Source organism: Bos taurus, chromosome 4, assembly GCF_002263795.3.
Source record: "Bos taurus isolate L1 Dominette 01449 registration number 42190680 breed Hereford chromosome 4, ARS-UCD2.0, whole genome shotgun sequence".
NCBI lineage: Eukaryota > Metazoa > Chordata > Mammalia > Artiodactyla > Bovidae > Bos > Bos taurus.
This window is the reverse complement of record NC_037331.1, coordinates 65,697,804-65,724,871: the sequence shown is the minus strand read 5'-3', so window position 1 is coordinate 65,724,871 and position 27,068 is coordinate 65,697,804. Positions and strand designations below refer to the sequence as shown.

The 27,068-nt window shown below is 40.0% G+C and overlaps 1 protein-coding gene across 3 annotated transcripts in view; it reads left to right on the top strand.

Annotated features, from left to right (window-relative positions):
* Window positions 1-20,077, top strand: part of GARS1 (glycyl-tRNA synthetase 1) — a 53,542-nt gene extending 33,465 nt beyond the window's left edge. The window contains exons 9-17 of one of the 3 annotated variants that reach the window (NM_001097566.1): window positions 539-701; window positions 2,138-2,302; window positions 7,905-8,012; window positions 8,796-8,941; window positions 12,960-13,045; window positions 14,597-14,706; window positions 17,351-17,444; window positions 18,004-18,194; window positions 19,773-20,077. In NM_001097566.1, coding sequence (NP_001091035.1) covers window positions 539-701; window positions 2,138-2,302; window positions 7,905-8,012; window positions 8,796-8,941; window positions 12,960-13,045; window positions 14,597-14,706; window positions 17,351-17,444; window positions 18,004-18,194; window positions 19,773-19,898 — 1,189 coding nt within the window. In that variant the 3' untranslated portion in view covers window positions 19,899-20,077. Of the gene's footprint in view, window positions 1-538; window positions 702-2,137; window positions 2,303-7,904; window positions 8,018-8,795; window positions 8,942-12,959; window positions 13,046-14,596; window positions 14,707-17,350; window positions 17,445-18,003; window positions 18,195-19,772 lie in introns of all 3 variants that reach the window. The other 2 variants (XM_059885431.1, XM_059885433.1) reach the window with 2 other exon arrangements.
* Window positions 20,078-27,068: the final 6,991 nt, after the last annotated feature.

Below are 27,068 nucleotides of genomic sequence, written 5' to 3'. Positions count from 1 at the left end.
ATTATAAAAGCTAAATTCACTTTTAATTCCCATTCTTTGAAAAGTAAGTATCAGGCACTTCATTTAGTGTACATTAGTAAAGACTTGCCAGTGCTTTAAAGAAAATCATTTTATTTGGAAGGCACTATGCAGTATCTCATTTTGTGTGTGTGTCTGACATTTGCTCAGATTCTCTTAATTTTATTTTTTAAAAATTGTTTTTTGATGTGGACTATTTTTAAAGCCTTTATTGAATTTGTTACATTATTGTTTCTGTTTTATGTTCTGGTTTTTCGGCCAGGAGGCATGTGGGATCAAGATCAAGATCACTCCCAACCAGGGAGTGAACCCACATCCCTGCATTGAAAAGCAGTCTTAACCACTGGATCACCAGGGAAGTTCCTGGGTTTTCCTAATTTAAAAAAAAACTGTATCAATCTGTTCCTTAACAACTATTTTCCGTATCATTCTGTGTTAGTGTTAAATGAAGTTTAAAATAAAGGCTTTGTTTATTTTTTTTTGAGTGTGCCACTTTTATCCTTTATATTTTTGCTTTCAGAGAATTCACAATGGCAGAAATTGAGCATTTTGTAGATCCCAGTGAGAAAGACCATCCCAAGTTCCAGAATGTGGCAGACCTCTACCTTTATTTGTATTCAGCGAAAGCCCAGGTCAGCGGACAGTCTGCTCGGAAAATGCGCCTGGGAGATGCTGTTGAACAGGTAAGATTCCATAGGTAACTTAATTTAGAGCATACTTCTTCCTGGAGTTCAGCACTCAGCAGATTCTGTGTACTGGATGATAAAATATTTTGACAGTCACTTTATTTGATACAGTATGTGGGTTTTTTTTTTTTTTTACAGTATTTATTACACAGTATTATTATAGTGGGAGGGAATTACCTGAACATGCCAATGTGTGGGCCATTGGGACTAACATGAAAAAAAATTTAGCAGGGCATGTGGAAAAAATTTGTTGGTTTGAATTGTACCGCATCAGTTTTTGTTTTTTTTTTGGCCACACTCGTCTTCATTGCTGCACGCAGACTTTCTCTGGTTGCGGCGTGGGCTTCTCATTGTGGTGGCTTCTCTGGCTGTGGAGCACGGCTGTAGGTCTTAGGCTTGCGTAGTTGTGGTGTGAGGGCTTGGTAGTTGCAGCCTGCAGGCTGTAGAGCTCGGACTCAGTAGTTGTGGCGCACCAGCTTAGTTGCCCCACGATAGCTGGAGTCTTCCCGGCCTAAGGATTGAACGCGTGTCCCCTGCGTTGGCAGGCAGATTCTTAACTACTGTACTACCAGGGAAGTCCCCCATCAATCTGACTTTTAACAATATGGACTTCTTTTGGGGAGACATTTTGACTCATAGGAAGCAAGCCCTTTCTATTTTAAACTCTTCTGTATTACCCATAACAATTGGGATAAGGGCTTGCATATAATAGAATTTCCCTATGATTATTTGCCTAGAGAAATGAGTGAGTAAAAACTTGGTAACAGTAGTTGCTGCCTAATAATGGAATGAATTGCCCTGGGAACAATGAGCTTCCTGTCTGAAAATATTCAGGTGGAGGCTGAGTGATAATTTGTCAGCCCTTTTGCAGAGAAGGGCCCTGCAGGTGGTAGGAGATGGGGCTAGACAGTTTCTAAAACCCTTCTGTACTAAAGTTGTAAAGGGATTTATACTATATGGGGTTTGCAAATTTCAGTGGATAAGAATACATTAAAGTCCCCTCAGCATGTCTTACGACTTTTGTTAATTCAGAAGGAATATATGCCATTCCTTAGGGTAATTGTTGTGAATGTCATTTTCAGTACTGTAGATTTAGAAGGTATGAGGTAATAGGCTGAATTTTTGCTGACCCAATGAGTATGGTGGAAAGATTTTGAATGACATCATTCACTATTATCTGCTTGTTAGCTTGACAGTTAAACTTTTGAAAATAGCCTTAATCACATTTTTGGGTATTTCAAATCATTCTGAAAGCTGTATAAATTAGCTTGCTTTGTGTTTCAAAGATTTTTCAGTAGATGATAAATAACTCAATGGAAAATGGTATCTTGGCCTTCAAAAGCCTTAATGTTTGTAGGTTTTTTCATTCTTCTGTGCTTGTTTGCATGTTGCTTGCCTACTTACCTATGAGTTTGTTTATTCATTTATTTTAGGGTGTGATTAACAACTCAGTGTTGGGCTATTTCATTGGCCGCATCTACCTCTACCTCGTGAAGGTTGGAGTCTCTCCAGAGAAGCTCCGCTTCCGACAGCACATGGAGAATGAGATGGCCCATTATGCCTGTGACTGTTGGGATGCTGAATCCAAAACATCCTATGTAAGTAGAATGCAGTGGCTCTAACCATGTGATTTTCACATTGTTAACTTAGAAGCATGGATATCAAAGTTGCCTTTTGTGTGCTTCTTGTCAGAGTGGAACAAAAAGGAAAGAGATCTCTTCCTGAGCGAAATGGAAAAAGTAGTTGCCCCGCTGTGCTGTCATAAGGGGGGGCTACCCTTATGTCCCAGGATCCCTTTGTAGATATGGATGGCTTTTACAGAGAGAGAGAGAAGGCTGGTGACAGTGTGTTCCTGGCGTGTCCTTTGCTGGTGTGGGCAGTGTGATTGGTAACATGCCTGAACGCAGCTAAGATGGAATGGCCACCTTCCTGACAGGGACCCCAGCAGATACTGGAAGTGGTGGCCAGGCTGAGTAAAGAAGCCCATAGTGCTCTTCGTTTGGAGAGCTGTTTGGTAGATTTGAGGGATAGACTAGGAGATTCTGATCTCTTATTTAGGAACTACCTTTTCTCAAATTCTGTGTATTTAATAATAATTCAGAGAAGACCTCCAGGTTACCTCTTCACTGTTCCTTCCCACCCCCACACCCCCAGACATGAACATTAGTACTGAAGTTTAGGATTGAAAGGCATTTGGATATAGGAGGTGCTTTAGCATTGGTAGCAGTGGGAACAGGGCAGCAGCCACGAGACGCGGGCCCCAGAGTCTTCTGCATTTCCTTTATTTGATATTGGAGAGACTTCTCACCCAACAGAGACTTAACTCAGGGTCCTTGATTCTCACATGCCCTTGGTTTCTCTTAAAAAGTAAAACTTTTAAAAGTGTCTTTCTTTGAAAAAATAGATTTTTTTTTTTAATTAAAAAAAATTTTTTTTAATGGTACTGATGCATCTATTTGCAGAGCAGGAATAGAGCTGCAGATGTAGAGAACAGACATGTGGGCACAGGGTAGGAAGGAGCAGGCGGAACAGAGAGTAGCATTAACGTATCTACACTGCCGTCTGTAAAATAGACAGCTAGTGGGAAGCTGCTGTTTAGCACAAGGAGCTCCAGTTAAAAAAAAGTCACTTAAAAATGACAACCTTTTTGTGTAAAACGGAAAGTGAAAAATAATTCTTTAAGTGTGTTATATAAAAAGTGAAACTTCCAACTGTGTGCTCCCCAAGAGTGTTCCATATCTGTTTTCTCAATCGGGGCTCAATAAACGTTTTCCATAGTAAACATAGTAAGTGTTTTAGGCTTTGTAGATCTCTGTGGCTCTCTTCTGTTTTTTGTTTTTTCTTTTTTAACAACTCTTTAAAAACATAAAAACTATTCTTAGTTCCATGAACCTTGATTTGTCAACCTCTATTCAAAGTAATTTTATATGCTTTAAAAACATATACACAAGTGACAGATAGCCAATAAACACTTGAAAAGATGCTCAACATTGCTCACTATTAGAGAAATGCAAATCAAAACTATGAGGTACGGTAGAAACCAACACAAAATTATAAAGCAATTTCTCACTAATTAAAAAATAAATAAGATGTTCTAAAAATACACGTGTGTATATGCATAATGATATATGCATATATCTGTAGTGACTATTATTGATATTGTTTTTAACATATACTTTTAACTTTATTGAATTAGGAAAGAATCTGTTAGGTTTTTCTTGTTATGTTAACTTTCTTCACAAACTTACTTGACATATGTTTGCTTAAATGATAGTGGTAATTAGTTTTGGATTATAGGTGATCATTAGTTTCTTTATATGTACTAGATATTCTGAAATCTCTTTTTATTTTCAAGTTAAACCAATAAAGTGTTTTATGTGAGAAGATTTCAAGCTAAACCAGACCCAAATTCTTGCTGTTTTCAATTTAGATTCTGAATCCTGCCTGAATGGCATTTCATTTGTTTGTTCATTTGGTATTTGTAATTGTTAAGGGCTATATACCATTCTAAGTGTATCAGCCTATGTAATCCTCACAATAATTCCATTCATTGGTTCTATTTCTTAGGAGACTGAAGTGCTGAGATGTTAGTTGATTTGCCCAAGTCTCAGCAGGGGAGTGGTGGAGCGGGGATGTGAGGCAGGGCTGTCTGACTTCCCGCCCCTGCCCTTAAACCCCTGGTACACTGCTTTCATAAACCCTACTGCACTCCTGCTCATCCTTTCTGAGTGTCACTGTGAGCTGTGGCCAAACCCTCAAGGATGGGAAGTCAGAAAATGTGGGTCTGAGAAGTCCTGAGGATGGAATGTACAGCATGGTGACTACAGTTAATAGTACTGTATTGTGTATTTGAAAATTGCTTAGAGAGTAGATTGTAAAAGGTCTCATCACACACACAGACACACGATTATAACTGTGTGAGGTGGCGGATGTTACCTAGACTTATTGCGGTGATCATTTAGCAATATATACAAATATCAAATTGTTACATTATATACCTGCAACTAATATCATTGTATATGTCAATTATACCTAAATTTAAAAGAATTAAAGAAAAAATTAAAAGGAAAATGTGGGCCTAGCTTTGAGCTTAGGCCTCACATTTTGTGTAAGATCATAAGACTGGACTAAACAAGACCAAAAGCTCTGAAGTAATAAACTTTAAAGGAGAGGGGGAAACTCCTTTAGACTTGAATATTTTCTTTTTGTGTGCCTCATATTGTATTTTTTTAAATAAAAAAGTTACTGATACAGTTAATGCTCTAACCTTTTCTTCTCCCTCCTAAGGGGTCACCATGATCTCAAAATTGTTGTCTACCATTCTCAGGCATATTTTTGTAGTTTCACCATTTAGTACATAAATATCTTCATCAATATCTTTAGTAAATGATAATGAGTAAGTATATGTTTAAGAACATAGATATACTAGTTGGCATCTTTAGTGACTCAGATGATCAAGTTACATGTTTTTAGCTTTTTTTTTTCCCCCTTAATTCCTGTTTTGTTATTTTTATGTGCTGGGGTTTCTGAGCTTATATGAGTTTTATTTTTGCCTCTTTGTTTGAAACACCCCATGCAGTAACATGTGCTTGGAAAGCTTATTAGGTGTGATGGTTGAATTTTCCCAAACTCTGGATCAAAGGCAAAAATAAGTATTTATGAGAAGGACTAACTAGACATCTGTTGAACTAATAAGCCTTTTATCTCTTTGGTTCTTACTCAAATAACAGGTTCTTAAGAGTCTTGGAAAACACTTTAGATTGTGCTTTTGAAAAGTGACTTGGGGATTAACAAGAAATGGAACCTGCCACTGCTGTGATAGTAATGCTGTTATTAAGTTTTATTCTGTGATCTAAACAGTACCTGTTCTTTATTGAGTTTTCTTTTGTTGGGTAGGAAACTGGATTGAGCACAAATGCCCACATTTGTGGCCAGCTGAGATGTGTATTTAGTACAGTCACCTGATGCCAAGTTTTGAGAGCAGTAGACACTTTGTAGAAAGAGAATGCAGTCATTCCTCAGTTTTGTTCCAGGAGCCCCACTGACACCAAAATCCTGGGATGCTCAAGTCTCTTACATAAAAAGGCTTAGTATCTACGTAGACCCTATGCACATCTTCCCATACACTTTCAATTAGCTGGTTACTTATGATACCAAACATAATATAAATGCTTTGCAAATAGTTGCCAGGTTTGCAGCAAAGTTTAAGTTTTTGGAACTTTCTGAAAATTTTTTTCTAAATACTTTTGATTCATAGTTGAATCTGCAGATGTAGAAACCACAGATACAGAGGACTGGCTGTATTGTTGAATCTATTACAGTTTTTCAAAAACTTTTTAGAGGGAAAAGGCCAATAAAACAATAAAGTAACAACATAGATAACGTTCCTTTTTCCTCTTTGTCCATCTGTCCTCTCTAAGTTTACATTTGTAGGATTTCTTCTTTGATCTTTCCATATGGTCAGTACTTACACAGAGTTTACCTACTTAAATTAACAGATTAAAAAGAAGAGGAAACAGATGACATTTAATGTATTTGTGTTCCAGTTTAATAATGCCTTTCTAATATACGAAAATCAAGTGTGACTTTGGTATCACCATCATTGTTAGGCCGGCACGCTGACATTCCTCTTAGTTCTTAGGTTTTTCCTTGATCTCTGAGTCCTGATTTTGGCATATGTCCATTCTGTTTATCCTTCAAGGCTGATGTGATGCATTAGCACTCTGTTCATTTCCTCCTCCAGTGTAGTCTCGTTTTCTTTTTCTTTCCTTTTTAATGATTCAGATAAATGTATACATGATGTATTATTTTCCTTATAATTTCTCATAAATATCTTCCAGTGACGAGTTATAAGCTAGACTGTAGGTGCAGGGCATGCTGTGATATAACTTAACTCCCAATGGATTTCCCCCCATGTGTTACTTTCGTATCTTTGTCACTTACGTTCAGAGTGACCATCACCACAGCACCCTAATAGCATGTTCTTGTTTCTGCTGCTCTTCTACTGTAATGCCATGATGTCTGCTGTAGTGTCTCCTCCTCCCAGATTACCAGTCCCTTTGGTGAGTCCTCCCCTTCCTGCCTGGAGCTATTATTGACCTTATTTTCTGTCACCTGTGTTGGTCTCTGAACCCACAAGGGATTTTCAAGGGGCTAATTGGGTCTCTTACCCTTGACTGTTGTTTTCCATGGTAAAGACTGGTAAAACTCTTCCTCCTCTTGACTGTCTTCCATGCTTTTAAAAGATTATGAAAGTTGTTTTCCTTCTCCACAAACTTTTTGAGGTGAGCACTGCGTTTAGATTTGTGTGTGCATATGTTCTGTGCTGACTCACAAAAGGGAGCTCGGTTGACCTTGGGTCCTCCACGTGAGCGGCAACAGGAAGAATCTGGGAGTGTGCTGTCGTGTGTCCTGTGGAATTCGGGAGGTCGACTTCTGGCCAGGACTGATTTACTTGCTAGTGTAGAGCTCTTCTGCACTAGCCATGCCCTTCTCTTTGGCAGTTCTTAAAAGTGCACAGAGAGTAATGACTTTGTAGGTGTAAATTCTTTGGTTTGAGCCAAGTTTTAACAATACAGTTGTATGGGCAGGAGGGTACCATTACAGTCGTCCTTTGGAATCCATGGGGCATTGGTTCTAAGACCCCTTGTTGTTGCTCTTGTTGTTTGGTCTCCCAGTCGTGTCCAGCTCTTTGCGATCCCGTGGACTGCAGCACACCAGGCCTCCTTGTCCCTCACCATCTCCCAAAGTTTGCCCAAGTTCATGTCCATTGCATCGGTGACCCCTTGTGGATGCCAAAATCCATCAATGCTAAAGCATTTTATGGAACAGAGTGTTGTGCTAGTAGTTTCTACCAGATTCATTTTGACTTCTGGTCAAAAATTTGATAGAGATCTACAAGTTTTGTCTAGGTTCACATTTTATTTCCATAGCTAAATCCCAGCAAATACTAGTTTACCCCACATTCACAATATGGCAAAATAATTCTGTCCAGAAAATAAAAAGACTACTTTGTGTACATGTGTGGATTATATTTATTATAAGATTGCTACTACTTGATGTATAAAACTGTACCCATTTCAAGCATTTGTAAAAGTTGAGTGGAAATTCTGTAATTGAATTATTCATGAGTATGTATAATCTGCATGCATTTGTGAATGAACCTTGTGTGAGTTACAGATGTTTATTATGTCTTCTCAGGGCTGGATCGAGATTGTTGGATGTGCTGACCGTTCCTGTTATGACCTGTCTTGTCATGCGAGGGCCACCAAAGTCCCACTCGTAGCCGAGAAACCTTTGAAAGAGCCCATATCCTTTCTGATCACTTCTGCAACTCAGAAGTAAACATCTTGAAAATGGATAAGTTCAAGACTGTACCTTGTTCTGTGGATAAACTGAGATGTTTTGGCACTTTATTTAAGCCAATCATTTTATGCGTTTCACCGTTCCTTTCTTGTTCTCTTTACCTGTAGTCTAACATGTGTCCACTCAGTGTTTGGTCCTTGAAAGAAAAATGCTCTGCATCTTTCAGGATGTTGACCAGTTTTTCTCAGCCATTTCCAACACCTGCATCTACATACATGCTCTTTAGATAAAGGGTGCTCGGTGAATGTTTTCTCTATTAAAAGATGAATGCCCTTTTATGATGAAATAATTTATCTCATTTGATCTGTAGATCAGCAAAGGAGAAATTTCCTTCCTTCACCAGACAATGAGATTATGAGTTCATCTAAGGGCTAGAGGTGACAAGAAGTAGATCCTATTGTGCCGAGACATAAAGAAATGAATGAATTGTTATCAAAGTTCATTATGCTATGTATTGGGTTATATTGCTGATTAGATAATGTCCCTTTATCTCATTGTAACTTTGAAAAAGTCTTTTTTGATGATGTTTACTTATCTTGAGTGGGGTTTATCTGAATGATTTTCTGAGTAGTTGTTTTATCTTGCACTTGAAATCAGCATACAGAGGATCTTGGATACCAGTAGGGAACTGGTAGTTGTTTTAAGTCAATGAAGGCTTGTCCTCAGGATCATTTCTTGAAGTGCTGGGGTAGTTCTGTAGCTTTGTATTCCTTGACCCCTTCATACAAAACAGTCAATGTTGTTCAGTTTGAACCCAATAAGGGAGCAATTGGTAAGGCGTACAAGAAGGATGCAAAGCTGGTGATGGAGTACCTCGCCATTTGTGATGAGTGTTACATCACAGAAATGGAGAAACTACTGAATGAAAAAGGGTAAGTGTTAAGGTATGTGCTCTAACGTGGGCTCCACTCAGCTCTGTTCTCTTTGCCATGTTTTGAAAATTAGGAGGACATTAGTTTCTTTAGAAACTTTTGCAAGTGAGTACCATCTCTTGGCTACTTTCAAGGGACTGTCTGTTGAGTTTTGGTGTTGTGACCTGGAAACAGATTTGAAATGGACTACAAAGATCTTTTTTCCTCCCAGTAACTTTCTTAAAGGTGCAGACATATTCATGGTGATTAGAAACTACATCTATCTCTCAAGTCAGTACCCATTTTTTGAGTTTTGGAGTCCTCAGCGTAATTGTTGTAAGTATAAATGAAAAACCATAGAGAAGAATCTTTAAAGGGATTCAACAAAATTCAGCACTAAACAGTGTAGAATTTACTATGTCTGGCAAACAATAAAAAAATCTCTAGCCATATGAAAAACCATGAAAAGACCCAAAATAAGGAGAAAAATCAATCAAAAGAAATACCCAGAAGTGGCGAGCATCATGGAAATAATACAGAAGGATGTTAAAACAGTATTTATGTGCTCAAGGTCATAAGAGAAAACATGAACCTATGAGGTGGGAAATGGAAATGTACATATTTAAAAAAACAAAATGGAACATCTAGATAGAGGTGATATCACAAATGTAATTGTGTGTACATAGCCATGATACAGTAGAATGAAATCTCAGGTTCTTACAGACAAGAGCCTATACCCACCGAAAATGTCTTTTCAGAAAAAATACTTGAGGAAAAAGAAGAGATAATATTTTCAGACAGAAAACTTAGAGGACATATTGTAAGCCAGAGTTACACTACAAGAAATGTTAAAGGAGTTCTTCAGGCAGAAGTGTGGAAATTTAGATCTACCCAAAGAAACTAAGAGCTCTAGAAATGACGGCTGTGTGGGTGATATGAGTGACTGATTTTCTTTCGTTGATTTAAAATGACATCTCTGAATTTCTTTAAAAGATAATGGGTTGTTTAAAGAAAAATATTAAGTGTATTGTGAAATTTGTGATGTGTAGAAATAGCATTTGTGTCATCAGTAGCCCAAAGGATGGGAGCCAAGAGTTGGGAATATGTAAGAATATGCATACTTCTGTAAGGTGCACATGTTACATATGCTAAGTTTAATAGAAAGGGACATGTAGTCAACTTTAGACCAATTGCCTGGATAAGACACGGAGAAACCAAAGGGATGTAACTAAGAAACCAATAAGCGCGCTAAAATAGAATAATAAAAACTGCTCTAGAAAAAGATAGGAGAAGGAAAATGAACAAAGAACAGATGAGACGAATAGAAAACAACTCAGGAAATGGTAGATTTCAACTCAACAGTACTGATAGTTATTATAATATAATGATCGAAACACTCAAATTAATAGCCATGTCAGACTGGTTAAAAAATTCGAGACCCAGTTAAATATTGTTTACAGGAAACAGACTGTAATTTTAATACAGACATACTTTGGAGATATTGTGGGTTTGGTTCCAGACCACTGCAATAAATTTGTCGCAATAAAGTGAGTGACACAAATTTTTTTGGTTTTGCAGTGCATGTAGAAGTTATGTTTACACTCTAATGTACTCTGTTAAGTGTGCAATAGCATTATATTTTTAACAACAGTGTATGTACCTTAGTTTAGAAATATTTCATTGCAGAAAAATGCTAACCACTATCTGAGCCTTCAGCAAGTGGAAATCTTTAGTAACATCAAAGTCTTTTACTGACTATAGATCACTATAACAAGTATAATAATAATGAAAAAGTTTGAAATATTGCGAAAGTCACCAAAATGTGACTCAGAGACATGAAGTGAGCAAATGCTGTTGGAGAAGTAGCTCTGATAGATGTGTAAACGCTGGGTGGCCACAAACCTTCAATTTGCCAAAAAATGCAAAGCTTGTGCTTCTTGTGAAGCACAAGAAAGCAAGGTATGCCTCAAATTTAAGTTTAAAGGGAAAAGAATTTTAAAAATATTTCGCATACAAACATTAATCAAGAAGGTGGAGTGCCTTATTAACATCAAAGAAAACTTAAGAACAAGAAAAATTATCAGGTTGTATTTCGTAATGATAAAGGGATCATCAATTCATCAAGAACGTAAGTGACTTGTAGCCATGTATGCCACTAAAAATCACCTCAAGATATGTAAAGCAAACTTGACAGAACTGAAAAGAAAATTAGACAAATTCACAGTTACAGTTAGAGATTTTTATACCCCTCTCAATGATTGGTAGACAAAAAAGAATTGGTAGGAGTTTGAAGGTATAAACACTATTTATCAACCCACTTGTTGTTTGTAGAATACCTAATAACTGGAGTATATACTTTTAAGTACATTTGGAGCATCTTACGTATTTTTTATATCACAATGCAAAGAATGACTTGGCATTTTCAAAGGGTTGTTTTAAAAAAAAATGTAGTATGGGAGTCTGCTTATGGTCTGCAAACCTTGAGCATTTTATAACTGAATATTTCATAATATACAGAAAGCCCTATACAGAAAGTTTGCCAGACCTTGTCACAGACATTAGGCTAAGTGAAAGAAGCTTTACACAAAAGATTATATGCCAGACTCTAGGAAAGACAAACCTGGTTTAGAGTAGTAGAAGGCACTTCAATGGTTGAGTGAGAATGGAGGGGATCGAAAGAGAAGGCACCCAGGGGAACTTCGGGGGCCACAGTGGGTGCATGTGTGTGTGTGTTTGTCAGCTATCGCAAGACGAACACTTAGAAGTGGAAGATAAAATTATCTATTTCAATAGGAAAATTTTAAAACATTTCTGGTCTCCTAGAATTAATGTCTCTTTATGCTAGAATAATGTCATATCCCATTAAAGTTAACATAGGTTACTATCAGATTTATATACAAACAAGACAGCTTTTAAAAATTATTCTCAAATAATAACTATCTCCTTGCTAATTTCAGCTTTTTTATAACTGTTACATACCCTGCACTTAGACTGTGCTCACAGAGAACATGTATATGATACTGTCTATGTGGAGTCTTTTAATGCATGCATGCACAAACTCCAGAATAGTAAAAATGGAAGAAATCAATGAAAATCATTCATATGATGCATGAGATTATCAGTGCTAGAAACGAGCAGAATGCAGGGTACCATGTACCAGCCATACAGCTCCAAGGACAACCACATGAGGGCTCTCTTTTCCCAGCACCAAGCTGCTTGTGAGACCAGACACATCTGAATTGATCATAATGCAATGAAATACCTCATAAGCTAAAATACAGGTATTATATTACATGAAGTGCTTTATAAAGGTGAATTCTTATAACCTGAAATGGAATGGGCATATCTCAGGATATAAACATGAAGCTCTCAGTGATTTGGGGGGGATAGTATACCAATTCCAGTGTTCTTGCCTGGAGAATCCCAGGGACAGGGGAGCCTGATGGGCTGCCGTCTATGGGATCGCACAGAGTCAGACACGACTGAAGCGACTTAGCAGCAGCAGCAGCAGTATTTTATATTGACATATCTGACATATCAAGCAGAATCTTTAAACTTCTTTTAAGCTCATCTTCATCAGCATAAGTATAAAAATTTAGTTTGGAAAAAGTGTAGGAGTTTTAAAAATTCTTTCTGTAAGATGACAGGTTGGTCATTTTTACATTTGTTGGGACAGTAATGAGAACAGTGGTCTTTTTGCCAGCAGACCCGTTTCTGACAAATGTAATTAGAAAGAAATTTTCTTTGATTTTATCTTGATCTCAAAATCAAGGAGTTGGTCACTAAGTCACTTGTGGAATTTTATAAGACTAGCCACATATTTGGGTGCCTCCCAAAATACTGTTTGGTGCTGTTAGAATAATACTTAATTTGGTACTCCTTATGAAAAATTTAAATTTGACTTCGGTTGTTATATCTGGATTGTTGACCAAGTTGTATTACACTTAAAATGAAAAGAGGTTTAGCAATCTGTAAAACTCCTTTAAATTAAGGCATGGGCATATGTGTTTTCACTAATATGTGCTTTGTTTCATTGTAGGGAATTTACTGTTGAAACTGAAGGGAAGACGTTTCAGTTGACAAAAGATATGGTCAATGTGAAGAGATTCCAGAAAACACTACATGGTAAATTTGTAAAAATAATTAAGGAACAAGCAGACAAAAATCATTACTCCTTAATGGCATTTTTTTTTTAAGTTTCATAGCATAACTATTTTATGGAAAATTTGAAGAAGAAAATGAATCCTTAACGTTACAGCCCTAAATTAGATGAATATGACATTATATTCATATAACAAGACATTATCTTGTTTTTTAAAACAGAAAAAAAAAACATAATTGTACTCATACTGAAAAATAACTCATAATGCCATCTTTATATGTTCTATGACCGAGGCACATATGAAGAGTATCTCTTTGATTAAAAGCATCTTTTTTTTCCTCACTTGAGAGAACTTATCCACACCATCTTTTCTGGCAGATTAACTTATTAAAAGTCATTTAGGTTAGTGGTCGTTCATGCTTTTTAAAAGCCAATGAGATGATTAGTTTTTGGTAGGACAAATTATGTAAGTTGGTAAGTGAGTATTTTGGAGAAGGTATGAAGGATTCTTGGTTGAATTGATGCTCCTGGAAACTGAGAGTCGTGGGTATTTGAGACACTACTGCCCGTGGAGTGAGCTGGGCTCCTTTTCCATTTGTTTTTGGCCTGCCTCATTGTTGCTAGGCTGCATGGAGCTGTAAAAGCAGTCAGAGCAGTCATAGGAGAGAGCAGGGGAGCCCTTCTTCATGCTCTGAGGCCTTTTAGCCACATCCTGGCAGCTGGCTTAGAGCTGTCCTTCACCATTGCTCAGATGCCACCAAAGGATGGGCAGAAAATGCCTTGTTCATTTCTCAAATGTTACTCTCGTGTGTGAGTTTTTGGTTCCAGTTATCTCATTTCTCTTGAAACAAGCTCTCAAGGTTAGGGTCAGTTTAGTTAGATGTGGATAGTGCTTAGCCATGGTTCCTTTCTGAATAATAAGTAATAATGAAGACAATTCCTATGTATACCACAAGTATAACTGCACCCATGGGAAGAGCTGTGGGTTCCCTGGTCTTTGATTGACTGCTGGTACCTCAGCAAACTCTTCTGTAACAGACTCCTGACCCCAGAATCTTGGAAATACAATAGCAGTAACCTGACTCTTAGGGAGTTCTCATCCAGATAGTAAGAGAAAAAGTAAAGCACAAATCACATGATACTTGTATATAGGAGTTGTTTTCATTAAATTTGCCAGCTGTGGTGGTGGATTTTTAATTCTAGCCAAGTCTTACAGAAGCTCTGGAGTTTCAATGCTTTCTGCATAGGTGAGGCAGAAGGCATTGCTCATAGCTTACCAACTTGGTGAAGGAATACACTGGTATCTTGGTTTATTTTTTATAGTATATAAACAATTAAATTTGGTAAAAAAAAAAAAAGTTTTCCTCTCCAGTTTTCTCTTTAAAGGCATCATGTTTTCTACCAGGAAATAGTTTTCAGGAATGTTCTGATTTTTTTGTCCTGCTGTACAGGGTCAATCACAATCCATCTAGAATAGAGATATTTTTAGGGCCAGTTAGAATTTGTTAGAGAGGACCCACAGTGCATCATGTGGGGTTTCAGAGAGTCTTACTGAATTTCTGTTTCTCTTGCAGTGGAAGAAGTTATTCCAAGTGTAATCGAACCCTCTTTTGGCCTGGGCAGGATCATGTATACGGTATTTGAACACACATTCCAAGTTCGTGAGGGAGATGAGCAGAGGACGGTGAGTTGTATACAGTGTACTGTTTGTTGTCTTACAGTGTCAGAGAATGACATTTCCTGAGTGATGTTAAGACAGCTCTGAAACAATCAGTTATTATTTACTGGAGTATTAACACCTTTGCTTAACTGTTTACAAAGCGAAGCACTTCCTTATCTCATTTGTGCTTTAGAATGTGTAGGTTATTCCAGATGCCATTGTTTTAGTTGCTTCTGAGTTCTGAGACAACATATTACTTTGGGAGAGCTGTCTGTATTGCATCAATGGTAGGAGTGCTCCTTTCTGGATATACTTGTGTTTTTAGAAAATTGGGAAGGAGGCGATGATTTATAGAATTTGGACAAACTTAAAAATTGTATTTATACTTTGGTAAAGCATTAAAAGGAACCTTCTAAAACTGCATGAAATTGTCTGAGGTATTTTGAGGGTAAAGATGTAAATTCCTAGGTTTTAGTCCAGAGATACAGATTCACTAGGTCTGAGACCCCAGGATCTAGTTTTGTGTGTGCATGTGTGTTTATAAGAAACCCAGATGATTCCATTGTGGGAAACTGACAGATTATAAATTGAGCGGAAGTATGTGATGTGTAGGCTTTCCCAGCATTCACACCTAGCTAACGCTGCATGTTTTTAAGAAGTCTTCATCCCTCAAGTTTTCTTTTGGCTCCAGTGCTTTTGAATTACTGCTCCATGTCTTCTACATAGCTCTTCATTATGGCTTATTTCACCTTTCTCACCTAACCTCTGGTTGTGGAAATTATACTCCTTTGATGTATAACTACAGGTTTCCAGGAAGACCACTCAGAACAAGAATAGAGAGGAAAGGTTGTACAGGTCGAATTAACCGAAAGAAGCATTCTTACCTGTGTGACCAGCTGAAGTTGAGTGTGTGCACAATGCTGGACATCAGCTCTGTAGTTTGTCCTAGGGCATTTAGCCTTAAAGATGAACTATTAGTTCTTGGTTGGATGGCATCACTGACTTGATGGACATGACTTTTGAGCAAGCTCCGGGTACTGGTGATGGACAGGGAAGCCTGGCGTGCTGCAGTCCATGGGGTTGCAAAGAGTCGGACACGACTAAGCAACTGAACTGAACTGATGAGTTCTTGGCACCAGTATTTTTAAAAGTTTGACATAACTGTTGATAATATACAGCTAATAAAGCTACTCTTTTCTTCTGTGCCCTAAAGGCACATCTTCATTTCCTGATATTTAAGGAGTGGCTTTTCATTCATTAACAGATAGCAGGAACCTAAGCCTGGACCCCAGAGATAAAGACATAAGCGATGGTTCTTCCTGAGGAATGACATCATACTTTATTGAATGTGCCCTTTTTTAGAGGCCAAGTTTGCTTCAAACTTTTCCTGGTTATTTTTCTAATGAAAACTTTTTTTAAAAAAGCTTTCAGCTATTCTTTTGACTCTATAGTGATAAAACTAAAGTTGTAATAGAAATTCCTTAAAGGCTAGGCAAGAATAAGTTATAGTGTTTTATGAATTACATAAAGATTTCATCATGAAGAGGAATTTGATTAGGCTGTAAGAAGCCAAAAATGTTTCTAAATTATTAGCACATAGTCCCTCAATCCATTTTCGTATAAATTTGGTATAAAAGCATTGCTGGTTAGATAACAAAAAAAAACCCACCATTTTTCTATAAAGCCAGTTCCCCACTTCTCTCTCACATTAAATGGAATTATCACAAGAGGAAGAGAGAAGTGGAGTTAGGAGTGTTCCACAATTCGTGTGCCATATTGGTGCAGTCTAGGGTTTACTTACAGTGGAATATTCATCCTTGCTTGACATTTTAAGATTAATTAGGATTTTGGGGGGCCAAACTGGACCCCGTGTTATTCATTATTTTTATGGGACTTATTCATTCTGAGTCCCATGTTCTTGCTTTCAAGTGAAACTTTTGTACAGATCCTATTTAAGAACTATCTTCAGCTCTCATTTCCAATCCAAAATGGTAGAATTGTTTGCCTTCTGCCAAATATTTTTGCTTTCTTTTAGTTCTCAGTAACTCTGAAATCTGTTTCAGGAGCAGGTTAGGAGGGCTGTATTTTTCTCTGGGTATACAGAACCTAATTTTGGTTTTTTTGTTTGTTTTCTTCCTACTATTTATTTGGGACATACATTTGTAAGCTAATTAAACTGTTCTGTTTTACTTAGTCACTAAGACTCAGACATCCTTCAACTATGCTGAATCTCTTAAAGGACAGAATGGAATTTTGTCTGTTGACACTACTTTTTTGATGATGTCGGGGGAGGTTCATAGGGATCTCCACAGAAAGAAGTAAGGCTTTTAAGTAGTACCAAATAATTGCCATCTTAGATGGCAGTTTTCAAAATGCTTTACATCATTTAATATTTTTATGATTGACCTGCAAAGTAGGCAGAGCAGACAGCAGAGACCTACGTTTTAGATGGAGAAGCGCCAGTCCAGAGAGGTAGAGTTCACTGAGTTGGTCCAGATTCTGAGCTGAAAACCAGATCTTTGTGATTGTAGTTCTGGTTATCCTGCTGTCTGTTTTATCACACTGCTTTTTCACATCCTGTTTTCCGGTATTTTGATAGTGAAATTTGGACGTTAATGTTTAGATCTTTATACACTAATGCATTTGGATGTCTTTTTAAATCATCTAGTTCTTCAGTTTCCCTGCCGTAGTAGCTCCATTCAAATGTTCCGTCCTTCCATTGAGCCAGAACCAGGAGTTCATGCCATTCGTCAAGGAATTATGTAAGTAAATCCAGTTGGTTAATCTCCATGGGAATACTATCAGGCAGACTGAATTTTAGGAAATGTCTCTTAAAAAAAAAAAAAAGTATTGAATAAAGAGTATGCTTGCTCGGGATGTTTTCTCCTAGCATTTGAATGAGTTGGGATAGAACCCAAGAGTCAGATTGCACATTGCTTCTCCTGCTGACCCTGCCGGTCAGTTCATCAGGGGACACCCAGTAGAGGGTGACAACCCTGCGGATCTTCAGCCACTGGACTCTCAGCACTGAAAGGGATCTTTGTGGCTGTCTGGTGTGGCCCACACATTTCAGAGTTGAGAGATGGGAGGCATCCACTGAGCTGCTTGGGGCCACACCAGTCTCCTCACCTTGGCTGCTCATGACCCTATAGCCGAATGAGATGCAGGGATGGGTGAGGGTTTGGGCTCCAGCAAGGGTTTAAACTTTGGGAATGTTTCTGTCTCTTGCAGCTGCAACTTCTTGCTCTTTTGTGTTCGCTCCTGTTATAAGTTTCCTGAGCGCATATGACATTTTTAATTTATTGAATTTATTTTGGATAGCGGAGGCCTTGACCAGGCACGGCATCTCTCACAAAGTAGACGATTCCTCAGGATCCATTGGAAGACGCTACGCCAGGACTGATGAGATTGGTGTGGCTTTCGGCATAACCATTGACTTCGATACAGTGAACAAGACCCCTCACACGGCCACTTTGCGGGACCGAGACTCCATGCGGCAGATCAGAGCAGAGGTGGCTGCCTTCGCTTTGGCATTTGTAGTCTTAAAAACTGGTTCCTTCCGACCTGAGATGGATTTTGTTGTGTTTATGCTTCCCTTCTTGTTTTTGTCTTTTTCATTTTAATCGTAAATTTGTATCAGACAGAGCATATATTTCCCAAATCCCCTATGCTTAATTATGAAAATATCCATTACCACTTCTCTAATATTTTGCAGCCATTTGTATCACTCTGGGCTCATTCTCTAACAGTTTGCATTTATGATTGTTTATTTGAGCGAGAAACATGATCACAAGTGGTTGTTACCATAGTTTTATTGGCAGGCTTTGGAGGCTTAGACAGCTTTATTTTCATATTTCCATGTAAGTGTACACACGAGTATGTATAAACTTCTTCATGCTAATCAATGCAAATCAGTGAATAACATTTCAGTAATTTTACTTGATGGGCAGGGAACCATGGAGATGGGAAGAGTTCAGGAGGGAAAGAAGAGTGACCACTTTGACAGCTGCCTGACCAGTTTATGTTGAGCAAGTTTGTATTTAGAGTGCCTTTCATTTGCTCTGCTTGTTACTAAGAGTTTGTAATAGGGAAAACAGGAGTGAAAGGCTGCTTTTTTCCCAAGGGAATTTTCAGTCTACCTTAGAGGTCACAGATTTCTGGCTCATATTTTTACAATACCAGATCTGGGTACTCTGAACCTGTATTCCTATCAGGCAGGGGTTCTCAGAGTGTGGTTCCTGGACCAGCAGCATCTGCATCACCTGGGAACTTGTTAGAGAAGAGAAATCTCCACCCCAGACCTGCTAAGTCAGAAACTGGGATGGAGCTGGGGTTTGGAGAGGGAGAAAGGGTGGGCAGAACTGTTTTAACAAGCCCCCCAGGGGCTTGCCTGGCAGCCCAGTGGTGAAGACCCTCTGCTTCCAATGCAGAGATACGAGTTTGATCCCTGGTCAGAAAGCTAAGATCCCACATGCCTCACGGCCAAAATGCCAAAAACAGAAAACAGAAATGACATTATAACAAATTCAATAAAAACATCAAAAATGGTCCACATAAAAAAAAAAAAATCTTTAAAAAAAGAGGCAAGCCTCCCAGATGATTCCTATGGTTGGTCACTCAGGTTTGAGAACCCCTGCTGTGTGGTGGCCACCGTTGGTTCTGGCTGATGAACAGCTGGCCCCTTCCTGAGGGCCTCTCCAGTTTCCTGACTCCCTTCACTCCTGTTACTTGACTGACCGTGGTTCTAAGAGTTGAATTTAATACAAATGAAGTAACTTCAGGTAGCCTGGAGGCTTGGAATGACCAGGAAAGGCTCTGTGGGGAATTGGGGTACCCAAGGGAGCTGGCAGGGCTTCTGGGCTGGAGGAAGAGCAGGACCCCAGCCTGGGAGGGAGGTAAGCATAACTAGGTAAAGAGGCTTTGGTGGGAGTCACTTAGAAACACCGTAGGGACCAGTTTTTGGAGGGATCCTGTCACTGTGTAGACACGGGCTCGACTATGTCGTTTCCTGAGTTCAGGGTGAATCCTCTTTTTTTTTACAGCCTAATCCAGTTGGTTGATTCTGGGACTTCTCTTTTCTTTTACCCCAGGTCTCTGAACTGCCCAGTGTTGTCCGCGATCTGGCCAATGGCAGCATCATGTGGGCGGATGTGGAGGCCAGATATCCTGTCTTCGAAGGTCAAGAAACTGGGAAAAAAGAGGCAATCGAAGAATGAGAACAGTTTTGGCAACTTATGACCATTTGCTCTAATAAAAGAATAACTCTTATCATGTCCACTTTACAAAAAAAAAAAAACAGCATCTCATCTCCTCCCCAGGACTACATTTTATCCTCAGTGGCTGCCTGATCTTACTCCCACAATTAAAGTTGAAGGAATTCTGAACAGACTTGTAACCAACATGCTCATGTTTCTGCTATTTTTCCTAACTTGGGTAGACACTCCTGACTTGATGTGAAACAGTGAAGACACCTTAAACTTAACTTTAGTCATAAGACCATAAAACTCACCTGAATAAACTGATGACATTTAGTGTATTTATAGAGTTGTGCAACTGCCACCACCATCTGATTTTAGAACATTTCCATCGCTCCTAAAAGAAGTCTCATGTGCATTCCAGCCCCAAGCACCCACTTATCTGTTTTCTGTCTCTATGAATTTGCCTTTTCTCTTCTCTTTTTCTGAGGTGATGCATTGTGCTGAAGAGGCAGCAGTCTCTGAGCAGGGAGACTAGCTTCTGGGAGGTGCTGTGGTATGGAGGAGGCTGCAGAAGCAGTGGAGGAGGGGAAGCAGTGAAAGAGACTTGCTGGGGTGGGGGTCAGGGCTGCTAACCCCAGTATCCTGATGATACTCTGCTCTTCAGAGTGTCCAGGTGGGGTGGATCAACAGAAACTCTCTATTTTAATTCTAAGGCATGCTTGTACTTGGCTTCCCAGATAGCCCTGGAAATTGTTGAACTCCTGATGCTAGAGGAACCCCATCTGCTGTGTCTTAACTTAGCACTTCTCAACTGTCACAGTGTCTTTGATTTTAGCCTAGTAGTTTTTGGCTCAGCTTTTGAGGGACTTCACTGCTATGATGTTTTTGTATAGAGTCAGAACACATGTATTCATTTGTTAGGAAAAAATTCAAGGATGTGTGAGTTTGACCAGCTCTTTATTTGTTGTGTTAAGACTGTCTAGCATCCCATCGTTCTCTCAGATAGTAAAGGGGAAGGGAGGTGCCGTATCCAGAATGTTTTTTTGTCTTGAGAATGAACAGCAATTGAAGAATCCCACTGGGATTCTGTCATCTTTATCTCTTCTCCAATGGTGCCTACCACAGTGCTGTAGACAGTAGGTAGTCAGTAAATAGACTTTGTATGAGTCTTGATTTTGAACAAACCTCTGGGGAAGAAATCATTTCACTGATGCTTATTTCTCCTCTGACCTGTGCTTTTTAAAGTATTCATTATTAAATTAGAAGAAACTAGCTTTTAAATAAACTTGAGATTTTATTTTCTAAGGATTTTTTTCACCCCTTATAGCTCTTAACTTGGTGTATATTCTAACATTCTCACATTGGGGCTGGGACAGAGGTATAAGGGGGCAGTTGTCTTTACTACTTAACATTTATTTAACTTTTCACAGTGAGCACCTCCCTAGTCAATCACCACAACCTCAGGCGTTGTTAGAAGTGAAGTGAAGTGAAGTAGCTCAGTTGTGTCCGACTCTTTGCAGTCCCATGGACTGTAGTCTACCAGGCTTCTCTGTGCGTGGGATTTTCCAGGCAAGAGTACTGGAGTGGTTTGCCATTTCCTTCTGCAGGGGATCTTCCTGACTCAGGGACTGAACTCAGGTCTCCTGCATTGCAGGCAGACGCTTTACCCTCTGAGCCAGGCGTTGTTAAGAGCTCCTTAATGGGAAAAATATATTAAACATGTAGATTTATCTAAAAGGATTGGAACCAAAGCTCTCTTCACTTTTCATTGGCAAACACATTTGTCCTGTGTTAGACGGTGGATATGAATTCTACAAGCCCTGCTTTCTCTGGTCTTTCCTCTAGGTGCAATCCATGATTTCTCCCCAAAGAGCCCCTACTGCCTGTAAAGTGATTGATTACCTGCGTGGGGAAGCTAGGTCAATAGCCAATGGTTCTGTTATATGCTTGCTTCTAAGCAAGCAGGGGAAGAGCTGTTTTCTAAAGAGGCTCTACACACCAAAGAGTTGTGTGTGTACAACTCTCTTCTGTTCGAGTCCAGTGTGTAAGCCAGGGACTTTCTGGCTTGATGTGGTATGCAGCCCATTATTATTTATGCATTTGTATCAAACTGTGGGCTATCTTGGGAGCTGGCTAAGTAGCACTATCCCAGAAGTCACACCTGTTCTCCATTCTTAAAAATAGGAAGAAGGCTGAGAGTCTTAACTGATTCCCATGGAATATACATTAAGAAAACAGTAGTTTCTTGAAAACTTAGGTTGAATTCAGGACGTTCAGACAAGTAGGAGTTGTGTCTAGAGAGGTGGTTGGTGCCTGAGTTCTGCAGGAGTCCAGAACCTTAATACTGCTTAACGGCTCATAATAGTAAAATACTGAATATAGAGTGCTCCAGAATTCATTGTGAAGTCATATAAATAAATGATCCTACTAGTCAGGTGAGATGGTTCTAGAGATGTCAGATGTTCAAAGGTTTTTGTGATAATTTGAAAAATTATTTTGTCAAATCCCTTGATAGATTCATTCTAGACCCTTATTTATTAGTCCCTTAACCAATATAAACTTAGGCTAATGGTAGTGACTGTCTTGCCCAATGGAGTCTATTCACAAGAGAACCAAATAAACCAGAAATAAATCCAAATTATCTCTGGCTGCAGTTGCACTTAAATTAACCTCCTATCACTAGGGATAACTATTAATCTCCATCTCTTGGGAGGGGCTAGGATGAAGAGGTTCAGATAGCATCAGTCACGATAAAGAGCCTTGCACCAGCATCTTTGCTGATAGTCCGACTATGTGTAAGGCAGGTTTTGTTTGCTTGACATTTGTCCACCCCAAAGAAGTTTAGTTGAAGATTCAGCATATGAATGGATGAATAATTTTATTGTGCCTCAAAATTCTCCCGTCTCTTCAATAAATCTTGGTTATTGGGCTGCGTCTAAGCAGGAATTGTATTAGGATCATGTGGATGGGATGAATGGCTCTTCTGGAAATTGGGTTATTATTTGGGAGCATCACCAGGAAATGCCTGAGAGCTGTAGCCTGTGGCCCTGCCCTCTTGCCAGGAGCTTTTCTGGTGCTGGTGACTTCGTTCTCCCAGTTGTGATGGTATACCTTTCTTGCATGATTAAGGATACATCTTTTTAAGCCTTTTGCAGCAGTAAAAGAGTTAGGACGGTAGTTCTCAACCCTGCCTGCACACTGGAATCACTGGAACTTTGAAAAATGCTCACGTATGTGCATGCTTCAAGCCAATTTACTGAGTTTTGATGTTCAGACAGCAAAGTTTTGAAAGCCCCCTTAGGAAAACCTCTGCTAAAACAGATACTTTGGCTCAAGCCATAAAAAGGCTGAGCCCTGCCCCTTCCTGCCCCACTCCAGAGTGGGGAAGCATCTTCTGAACAAAATTTTTACTGACAACAGGCTAAAAGTTGTCATTAAAATACCAAAGTTTCCAGAAAAGATGAATTTAGTAGGCATTGTTTTATGCTGCTTCAGTGAAGTGTCAGTAAACATGCTCTCATGAACCCTCCACGGCTCATAGCCTGCCTCCCTTGTCCAGTGTTGGGGGTTCAGGCCTCTCCTCTGCCCAGCTCCCCTTCAGGACTTCAGTGGTTGGAGCTCAGTGTTTCCGGGGAGAATGGCACGTGTGCTGGGTGCCTATCACGTGCCAGGCTCTATTCTAAGGTCCTTTGTGTTCTCTCTTTTCATCCTTAAGGTAATTTAAATATTACTGTCCTTTACAAAAGAAGAAAAAGTGAAAGTGTTAGTCGCTCAGTCGTGTCCAACCCTTTGGAACCCCACAGATGGTAGCCCCCAGGGTCCTTAGTCCGTGGGATTCTCCAGGCAAGAATACTGGAGTGGGTTCCCATTTCCTTCTCCAGGGGATCTTCCCGACCCAGGGATCGAACCCAGGTCCCCTGCATTGCAGGCGGATTCTTTACCATCTGAGCAGTCAGTTACTTATTAACACAGTTCCAAACAGTCTGTTGCTGTCGGGAAATGCTTGCTTGTACATAACCCTCACCCTACAGCTCAGGACCTTTCCTTCTTGTCCCACACTTTGGAGTTTATGAATGCAGATTCTCAGCCAGGTTAGGAAGTCTAGCCTTCTCAACCATGACTTCATGAGAAGCTGTGCCTGTAGACCTGTCTTTGAGGAGGGTGTTGACAGCACTAGAGATGACAGTGAGGGAAGGAAGAGGCATGAAAACTGCTCACAAGCTCTGGTAGACTACAGCACTGATTTTTTTTCTATCTCCACAAACCCATTTCTGTCCTTAACCACCAATTTTGCTTAATACTCTATCAAGCTCAAATTTTCCTCCACTCCCCCTTCCCCCGTCTTTCTCTTTCTCTCTCCCTTGCTCATCTTTCTACTTTAATCTCTTGTCCACTGTTCAACATTTTCCCATTTGGGGTATTTACCCACAAAACACAATTCTTACTTAGCATCATGAGATTCACAGCATTCCTGTGTACCTCAATATGTAGATTTACCAAAACCATTTGGACATCATCTGTGTAGCCATTTAAGATTCTTTGCTCAGGTTAGGACGTGTATCAGAACTGGGCCATCGGTCCAGCAGCTAGAGCACAAAGTACGCAAAGCTGTCTGCTGTCTGGGGCTGAGGAGGGCTAAGAGAGTTATTACGCAGGAAACATAAGAGCTCTAGCTTAGAGAGGGGAGAGCTGTCACCTGAATCACTCCGTTCTTTTTCTGCTCTCCTTGAGAGTTCATTTCCTTTTCTGAAACCTGATTGAACAGAATGATTTCAGCTTTTAGTAGCTCGGTCCATAAACAACTAAGTAAAAGCTTTCTCCTTTACTCCTCGGAGTCACCAGCAGAGGTGGTTGAGTGGAAGGTGTCTGTCCTTGGCCTGACTTCTCTGTGCTGGTTGATACTTGGGTTCAAAATCTGTGACCATTCTCGTTTTCCTGCTCAATGGCATTTTCTGCTGGTGAGATATTATCGTAGTGAAGCATTGACTCTGGAGGCAGACATGTCCACAGGAAAATGGACTCAGACACACAGGACACAGGCAGTGCTGTGGGGGGTAATGTGTCTAACCCAGAGCTGACAGTCCTTTACTACTAAAGAAGCTATGTCCTCATTTGAAAAAAAATAAGAAAATCCTCCATAAGCAGAACTTTAGGCAGATGAACCTGTGCTGGGCCTGGGGGGTTGGGGGTAGGGTATGGTGTGGCTCTTGTGTTAAATGAAAAAAAGCTTTATTTTTTATTTTCACAATCTAAATCCACTCCAATTTGGCTAGAAAGAAGACTGCAGAACTACTGTTGTGAATGCTGGGTGGAGCAATCTAGTCCTGGGTCATGTGCTATTGGATTTTCAGAGAAGGGGCCTGTTTGCATGAGCAAATGTGCACTGGCTGGCTGCCCCGTGGGAGCCCAGACTCTGTGGATTGTGCGTACTGGGGGTCAGGGACAATGTAGTCAAGGTGAGCCCTAGGGGATCCCTCAAAGGGGCTGTCGATGCTTTTGTTCCTTGTAGTGTTTTCCCTACTTCTGCACCACTGTGCACTTTCTTGGCCATATGAAATGCTGGACTGCTTGCTCTCCTGAAAAGGGCTTCCCTTTGAGAGTATGTATTTATAAGCACCTTGTATCCAGTGAGACAATTAGACAAGCAGGTGTGGGGTGGGGACATGAGCAATGGAATTCAGTTTTCCCAGGTGACCTTGATTCAGGAGCCGTGATCTTGCTGAATGAGGGTGGGTGCAGCTGTGAGTCTTGTACTGGAAGCCAAGTAAAGTGGACTCTGGTCCTGACTCTGAGAATCTAGCAATGCCAGCCTTGCTCTAACCCTCATACCTCCATCCCAGGCCACAGCCTGAACCCGAACCTCATGGAAGTTTCTGGAGCTTGGGGCTGGGACGAGAGAGCCCTTCCTCTTTGAGAGCCAAAGCTTTCTGCCCTCGTCTTTCAACTTTGAGGACCTGGCGCAGACATGAGCCCCAGGAGCATTTTTCCAGGCAGTGTCTACATTTGCTGGGTCTTAAAACTCAATCACCAACAATTAGTGCAGAAGCAGTTATGCGAACTGAAACAATTTAGACTAATTGAAACCTTTTTTGGCTCATCAAAACCCACTGTTCTGCATCTGAGGGTGAGTTAATTGATAGTGAGATTAAGCACGATGAGATTATGGGAAAGAAAAAAAAAAAACACTGACGAGCTTTTAAAAATCTTTATGAACATTCATTTTTAAATTGAGGCCAGATCTTCTATCTTGCTAAAAAGAATTCTGAAGCAGGCTTGCAAACTGGTCCAGTCCATTAACCTGCCCTCTGGGTTAGGAACAGTGGGTGCCAGTCTTGACTTCTCTTTCTCATCCATGCCACATTGAGGCCACCAAATCCACCTTCACTAGATATTCAGAATTGGGCCACCACCCTGGTCCAAGGCACCCGACCATCTCCCACCTGGTCTACTGGACTCTTCCATGAACCCTTTGCTGTACCTGTACCCCATCACAATCTATTCACACCCAGCAGTCAAAGTGGTCCCATTCATCCTAAAAAGTCAGTGGCTTTTCCTCTCACTAAAGGATAACACCCGCGTGAAGCCCACCTCCCCTCTCCCCACCGAGCACACATACATGCTCACCTGCTGTCCTGGCACCCCAGCACACCTAGAAGCAGCCCCTTGGCCCTCGCTGTTCACCTGCCTGCAGGGCTTTTCATCTCAATCCTCACATCCTCTCCCTCACCTCCTTCAACACCTTGTTCAGTCGTCACCCCATGAGCCCTCCCACAGCCATCTCACCTACAGTTTCAACACTGAGCAACACCCTGCCTCCCTATGCAGAACATTCACATCCACACGCATTTCATACTCTCTTCCTTGTTCTCTTTTTCTCTTTAGTGGTTAACACTTGATCATATATTTTGCTTCTTTGTCTGTTTAATTTTCAGTGTCCCCACTGGAATATAAACTTTTATCAACTACAAATTGGCACGTGCTTCTACAAGGATTAGATCATGTGCTGCTGGCAGCTGCTGGTTTTCAACACCCCTTGAAGGAATTCAGGGGAAAGAGCAGAAACGAGTCACACTGTGCTCTGGGGAGAACTGGCAGGACAAGTCTTCAGATAGTTAGATATTCTCAGGAGCCAGTGTTATGAGCCCAGTTCTTGCATCTCCTCATATCTAGAAAACCACCAAAATCCCT